General features: G+C 57.9%; 1 protein-coding gene across 1 annotated transcript; it reads left to right on the top strand.

Annotated features, from left to right (window-relative positions):
* The first annotated feature begins 765 nt into the window (after window positions 1–765).
* On the top strand, window positions 766–3,319 carry GPR3 (G protein-coupled receptor 3). The gene is made up of 2 exons (XM_069578911.1): window positions 766–848; window positions 1,895–3,319. Exon 2 carries the CDS (start codon window positions 1,900–1,902, stop codon window positions 2,890–2,892), a length of 993 nt encoding a protein of 330 aa, XP_069435012.1. The 5' UTR covers window positions 766–848; window positions 1,895–1,899; the 3' UTR covers window positions 2,893–3,319.
* Window positions 3,320–7,475: the final 4,156 nt, after the last annotated feature.

The following is a 7,475-nucleotide window of genomic DNA, read 5'->3' as shown; positions in this document are numbered from 1 at the left end:
ATCTTCATTCCAGGACCCTATGACCCTTATCACAGCCTGGTCACTTGTGACAGGGTCACGGTGACCTGAAGAACTATCACCCAGCCCCTCCACCTTCCCTTTCCTACCGCCTCATCCCTGAACCCCATCATGGCCCAGCGTCACCCTGACACTGCTATGGTTGCCCTGGGGGCTTCCTTCTCCTCCTCAGCGTCGCACTGCCACCATCCCCCCAAGATCCTGTCACCGCGCTCATACCGTCACTTCCACCCACCTCCCTGCTCCCTCGTGCTCCTGTCACCATCACCTCAGGGCCCCATCGTCTTGGCAACCCCTGTCATCCTCACCGGGGACGCTCATTCAGCCCCCATCACTCGGGCTCCGTCACCTGAATTCCGTCAGCCTGTCTCTGCCACCCGAGGGTCCCATCACCTCCACAAACTCTCCGGGGCCCCTTTCTTCCTCTCCCTCTAACACATGCCCCCCCGCCACCTCCCTGAGACTGCAAGGGCTCTCGCACCAGCGACCCCGAAACCCCCGGCCCGTAGAGGGCGCAGCGTCAAGGACAGCGCGGGCCGACTCAGAAGGGGGCGGAGCCGCAGCCACGGTCGCTTTTTATGAATGGGGGAGCGGGCGGCACGAGGCCTCATTACTATGCCGAGCGGCGCGCGCTGCGCCCCAGCGCGACGCACCCATTGGCCAGCCGGGCCACTGACGTCACCAAAGCGGTGGTCGGGGGCGGGGCAGGGCGGGGTGACTCACGCCGCTTCTCCCGCGGCCGCGGGGGCTTCTCGGGGTCCTCACACACCCTGCGCAGCCCGGACCCGAGCGCAGCCTCCCCGCGGCCCGGCCGCGCCCCGTCCCGAGAGGTGAGTAGCGGGCCCCGCCTTGGGTACCAGGCGTCCAAGAGGGCACGCAGGATGCTGGACGCTGGGCAAGCGGTCAAGCTCCCAGCGGTTGGTTGGGGTCGGAGGTTGAGACCAGGAACTCTGAGTCTGGGCTAACAGGAGGGGACCCAGGGTCTGGGTGATAAGAGCTGTCAGCTGGGTAGCCCGGCGTGGGGTGAGCACTCCTGCAAGGACCCGAGGCCCTGAAGGGACTGATGGTCATCTGAGTTTGGGCCGGCAGGAAGCGTCTGGGCCAGGAACCAGGCGTCCGAGCAGGAGGAGGTGTCCGACTTAGAAATCCAGACGTCCGGACAGGAGGCGGAGTCAGGCCCAAGAGCCAGGTGTCCAAGCAGAGGGAGGGATCTGACTCCAGGATCCTGGCTTCCAGCAGGGGGTGTTTGTCCCAAAGACCCAGAGGTTCAGGCAGAAAGAAGGGTCCAGCTGGGGGCAGAAGTCTAGGCGAGTGTGTGTTGGGGGGCTGAGGTCCCAGATGTTGTTACCCTAAGAGTGCAGGGTGGGGGCTGGCGGGAGCTTCACGAGCATTCTCTGGGGGCGGAGTCTGGGGCTGGCCATACTGAGAATCGTGAGGGGTCTGGTGAGCCTCAGAAACTGAGCGTCATCCTCCCCAGTGGGGAGGGAGCAGAGCTGCTGTCAGTCTTGAGATGTCCCCTCCCCCAGTCCTGGGCCTTTCCCGGCTTCTCCGGGATCCTATGGGCCTCCATCCACTTATGGTAGTCCTTCATCTTGTCCTCCTCGGTCACACACATGGGAGAAAGACCTGCGGGACTCAATGTATTAGAAGGGAGAGGGGAGCGACCCACCACAGGGATCCCCAGACCCCTGCTGGCCTAGGGGCATAGGTGAAGACAAGGGTATCCTGGAAGGAGCTTCAGGGCATGGGAGGGGGTGGGCAACCTGGGACCCAGCCAGGTATCCTGAGGAGAGACCCCCCCCCCCCCCGACTGCTTCCAGACCCCTCTACCCAGCACCCAGCCCTGCCAGCTTCTCACAGGGCGTTTCTCCTACAGGTACCATGATGTGGGGTGCAGGCAGCCCCCTGGCCTGGCTCTCTGCTGGCCCTGGAAACATGAACATGAGCAGCATGGGGTCCACAGAGGGGCCCACAGGCCCTGCCGCACCGCTGCCCACCCCCACGGCCTGGGACGTAGTACTGTGCATCTCGGGCACACTGGTGTCCTGTGAGAACGCGCTGGTGGTGGCCATCATCGTGGGCACTCCCGCCTTCCGTGCCCCCATGTTCCTGCTAGTGGGCAGCCTGGCTGTGGCAGACCTGCTGGCGGGCCTGGGCCTGGTCATGCACTTCGCTGCTGTCTTCTGCATTGGCTCAGCAGTGATGAGCCTGGTGCTGGTTGGCGTGCTGGCCACGGCCTTTACTGCCAGCATCGGCAGCCTACTGGCCATCACCGTTGATCGCTACCTTTCTCTGTATAATGCGCTCACCTACTACTCAGAGACAACAGTGACGCGGACCTATGTGATGCTGGCCCTAGTGTGGGGGGGCGCGCTGGGCCTGGGGCTGCTGCCTGTGCTGGCCTGGAACTGCCTGGATGCGCGGGCCACGTGCGGCGTGGTCTATCCGCTCTCCAAGAACCATCTGGTGGTCCTGGCCGTCGCCTTCTTCATGGTGTTCGGCATCATGCTGCAGCTGTACGCCCAGGTCTGTCGCATCGTCTGCCGCCATGCCCAGCAGATTGCCCTCCAGCGGCACCTGCTGCCTGCCTCCCACTACGTGGCCACCCGAAAGGGCATTGCCACCCTGGCCGTGGTGCTTGGCGCCTTTGCCGCCTGCTGGCTGCCCTTCACCGTCTACTGCCTGTTGGGCGATGCCCACTCCCCACCCCTCTACACCTATCTCACCCTGCTCCCTGCCACCTACAACTCCATGATCAACCCCATCATCTACGCCTTCCGCAACCAGGACGTGCAGAAGGTGCTGTGGGCTGTCTGCTGCTGCTGTTCCTCTTCCAAGACGCTCTTCCGATCCCGCTCCCCCAGTGATGTCTAGTCTCATCCTGGTGACCCTCCAGCCCTCATCACTACAGAATTCCAGAATGTTAGGTCCTCCAGGGCTTTGTTCCAACCCCCAGCTCCACACCCCAAGACCCAGCTGGTTCTGGAGTTCTAGGACTTTGGGTGTTTCACAGGATTCTGTTCAGATCCCTGCAGGGCCCAGCTGGCTCCATGGTTCTAGAATGTTCCGGTGGTCAGGGTCCCAACTCAGAAATGTCCCACAGCCCAGATGGGCTTGGAGTTCCAGTAGGCTGCTGGGTGTTTCACAGTGCCATTCCAAGTCCCTGACCTTCCCCCTCCCTTGACCTTGACCATGTCACTTTACTTTTGTGTTTCTGAGCTAAAGAGTCAGAGAGGTTAGTTACTCCGTTGCCTAGATAAGAGAAAGGTTTATCTGTATATATGTGCACATACAAAGAGAATATCTATTTATTATTTATTTATGAATTTATTTATGGGTGTTAAGGGGAAATAAAGAGACCCACACCTTGAAATCCAGGCCATACCAGGGTACTCCCAGTCCCCAACACCCTCATTTCTGACCTCAGTTCCTAGAGGGGGAAAAGGGAGAGAGAGAAACCACGTATTTTGTTATTATTTTTGCTTACTTTTTATCGAAGAGATCATAGAAACCAGAGCCTTCTCCCCAGGCCCGCCCCCTCGGGTTTGCAGGGGGAACACACCAGCCTCTGGTTTTTTATTTTTTTAAGAAGCCATCACCTGAGAAACCGAGAATTCCTCTGCTCTGGGGGCCGACTGCCCTCTGGTGGCCGTTTTTGGGGAACTGCAGCCGGGTCGGCCGTCGGAACCAGGCCAGGCAACCCCAGCTCCACTCCAGGCTGGTGTCCAGCACCATAGCCAGAGCCTGGGGTCAGGTCTCACCCTGCGGTGCCCTACAGGAGGCAGGGTGCGAGCCAACACCTGAGCCCTCTGCCATCTGGGGTAGGGTCCCCAGTGCAATCCCTATTCCTGTTCCTGACCCAACCCTCAATAAAAAAATGATTTTGTGATAAATAAGATTTGTCTGTTCGTGGAAGGAGTGGTGTGGGGTGTGATGGGTGACAGCCTCGAACGGGAGGATTAGGCCAGGCCTGGGGACCTATGGGGGGATCCAAGAAACTGGAGACTCAGGTGGAGTAAGGCTGGCAGGTGACACCTCCCACCCCAGGATGCCAGTCTGATGGGTTCCTCTGTTCAGACCCAGGCGTCCCCAGACAAGAACCCCACCTCCACCGGGACTAGAACTGCTGGTGCCAGGCCCCCGTGGGTTTCAGTTGCTCACATCTTGCCTACATTAGCTTTAGCTTGGGGTTTGGGCATGAAGAATGTGCTCAAGCCATGTAGGTGTCCTGAACAACAGCAGCCTCTTCCACTCACAGGTGTTTCCTGCGCGCTGGGCACTGCACTAAGCGTTCTGCATCCGTCAGCTCACGTATGCCTAACAAGCATCCCCTGGCACGGGTAAGAACTTCATGTTACAGACCAGGAAGCGGGCCAAGGGAGATTCAGTGGTCAGCTCAAGGTCATACAGCTAGGAAACGGTAGAGCCAGGATTCAAAAGAGGCACGTTTGTTTCCAGGTCCTGTGCACTGTCCCCTGGCCGATGCCCCCTCATCTCCTGCCTTCCCAAGCCAAAGGCTTAGGACATTCTGGACCCTGCCTTGTGTTGGGGTTAATTTTCAGAGCCAGTGGCCCCATTTTGGGAGGTGATTGGATGGGGTCTGTTCACTCAGGAGCTGGAAGGACTTTTTTCTACGCAAAGGTGAGTGAAGGTAAGTGTGTGTACCCTTGTGTGCATTTGAGGACAAAATTGGGCAGGACTCTGAATTTCAGTTTTGGAACCAAAAAGAACTTGTTCACCAGGTACAGGCAGGAGTAGGTTTGGGGTGTGGCTGAAGAGGAAGCTCGGACTACCCCAAACCCACATCTACCCAGATGGGCGAAGCCTGGAGGTGGGGCCCTCAGAGCACCCCTATTGCACAGATGGGGAGACTGTTTCCCTGGCCAGAGAGCTTTTGCCTGATGTTCAAGACTCCTCCCCAATAGCAGCCACAGGAATCCAAGGGGAGTGGGCATACCAACAGGGCTGGGTCACAGCTGGCAGAGGGCGGGCCTGGGCTGAGCTACACACAGTGCCAATCCAGGCCCAAAGTGGGGAGGCTCCACCAGGTCAGGTTGAGGCTTACCTCCTCTCCCCACCTTCCTGGAAGGTCCCTGGGAAAAAGGTCCCCAGTCAGGAAGCACCTGTCCCATGCCAAACATCTCACACAACATCACCATGGCCCCTTTGGTGGGGGGGGGGAGGTACTATTGCTTTCCCCATTTTACAGAAGAGAAAGTTGAGGCTCTGAGAGTAATGAATTTTCATTTATTCATTGCTGTCCTTGTGGGCAGTGTAAATTCTAGCTGGAGGACACAGTAATAAAGACAGGAACTAAAATATGATAATGTCAGAGTGATATATTCTCAGAGACAGAGCACAGGGAGCGGATGTAAGCTTTAAACGAGGGTGCCCCTTGGAACCTCCCTGGCAGTCCAGTGGTTAGGGTTCAGCTTATCCACTGCTGCTGGGGACCCATGCTGGATCCCTGGTCAGAGAACTAAGACACTGCAAGAGATATGGAGTGACCTAAAAGTAAAGATGCGGATGCCCTCAAAATCCTCACTGAAAGTGGCATTTGATTTGCCTAAAGTCACACAGTTAAGAGCTGAGCTGACCTGAGGGTTGAACCAGGTCCTTGTGACTTCCAATCTGTTTCTTTCCTGGATGAGGGAATTGGTTTCAGGAGCAGCTCAGAAATAGCAAGCAAGGAAACCAGGGCAGGGAGCCCTGTCCTGGGCTAGGGAAAGTTTTGGGGGTCTCCAGGGCACCCCTAGACCTTTGGGAGGGGCAGTGTAGGAACAGGCCTACTGGCTGCCTCAGCCACACTCCCAAGGAGCACCCACCAAGGTCTCGAAGGAGCAGGGCCAGGGGCCCATCCCATCCTCGGAGGGCTTGGCTCTCGGCCCCCTCCTTGCTTCTGGCTCCAGGGCCCAGCAGGGCCAGCCTCATTTGTGGTGGACCCTCACGCCGTTGAGTCCTCTGTCTCTGTGTAGCTGTGAGGTGGCGCTCAGACATTTCTGGAAGCCTGCATCTTCAGTCTCGGCCTTGAGTCCTGGGCCCACATGAGGGTGTCTGAGCCTGTCCCCGGGTTGGGGTTTGTGTGCAAGGTGGGGCCTGTTGGCTTCTCCTTCCTCCTGGGATTCTGCAGCTACATCTCAGGTCCTCCCTGTACCCCAAGTCTGTGTTTCCTCCAGGAAGCCTCCCTGGCTCAGCCCTCCTGTGGCTGTGAAGATGAAGTTTATACACCTTGCTACACTTCTCCTTAGTAAATATTTACAGAGAAGTTTTACCTTCCTCATCAGAATGGGGGCCTCTGAAGGCTGTGTCCCAGCTCCAACTGAAGGTCCCTGAGAGAAGGGACATGTCTGCCCCTCAGATTGAAGCCGTCTGCGTCTCTTTCAGGCTCAGACTTCTCAGCCGGGGGCTGCTCATCACGTGTGCATGCACGTGTGCGTGTATGCCTGTGTGTGTGTTTTTCAGGGTGGGGAGTAGCCAAGCCTTCCAGCCTCTCTGCCTTAGCCAGCTGTCCAACTCCATGCCTGATCCCCCCAAGTGATTGAGGCCCAGGAGGGTGAGCTGGGCAGTGGGGGCTCCCTGGCTTGGAGGAGGCAAAGGCTGGGGCCCGGAACCCTGCCTTCCTGCAGGGGTAGGCCTTAGGGTGGGGCTGGGGCCCTTCTCTCCTCCCCTTCTTCCCAGGTCCTGTGGAGGGGGCAGCCCCCACCAGGGCCATGACCGCTTCTCCCTGCAATAAGTGAGGAGACAGCAGCTATTAATATAAGATGAGTTCACGGGCTCACAGCTTCTGCAGGCTGGAAAACAGGCTCCTGGGGCCGGGGGCTGCGGCAAGTCTCGTCTGTCAGATTTTCTCCTGGAGCCTGAAACCTGCCAACCCCACACCCCGCAACTCCCTACATGCGGAGACATGTGTGCACACAGGCATGTGCACACAGGCACACACGTGGGGGTCCAGGTTCCTGGCTGTTGAGAGAAGATCCACACATGCACACACATCCAGACACGCACGTATGATCAGTGTGTCTGCACACTGGTGTGAGCACCTGTGCACACAGATGTATCACATGTACACAGACCATGTCAGCCTCAGGTGCACGTGTTCTCATGCAGAAGCACACACCTAAATGCATGCACATGCCCCTGCACAAATACGTACGCACACAGACACACAGCCTTGTATATACATGTGTGCACACAGGTCCAGGCACGCTTGCATGCCCAGACCGATCTGCACACCACGGCACACCCACATATATACAGACACAAAGCTGCCCGTGTGCATACAGATGGCATCAGTCATGTACACACATGCACACAGGACTACATTCAAGGACTTGTACATGTACATATATGTGTACATGCATGTCTTTTGCACAAGTGTACAGTCACACAGGCTCCACACTGTCAGTGTTCAGCAATCATGAATTCACAGGCAGACCCTTGCTTTCCAGCACTAACCG

This window comes from Ovis canadensis, chromosome 2 (assembly GCF_042477335.2).
Source record: "Ovis canadensis isolate MfBH-ARS-UI-01 breed Bighorn chromosome 2, ARS-UI_OviCan_v2, whole genome shotgun sequence".
Lineage (NCBI taxonomy): Eukaryota > Metazoa > Chordata > Mammalia > Artiodactyla > Bovidae > Ovis > Ovis canadensis.
This window is presented reverse-complemented; position numbering and strand designations above follow the sequence as displayed.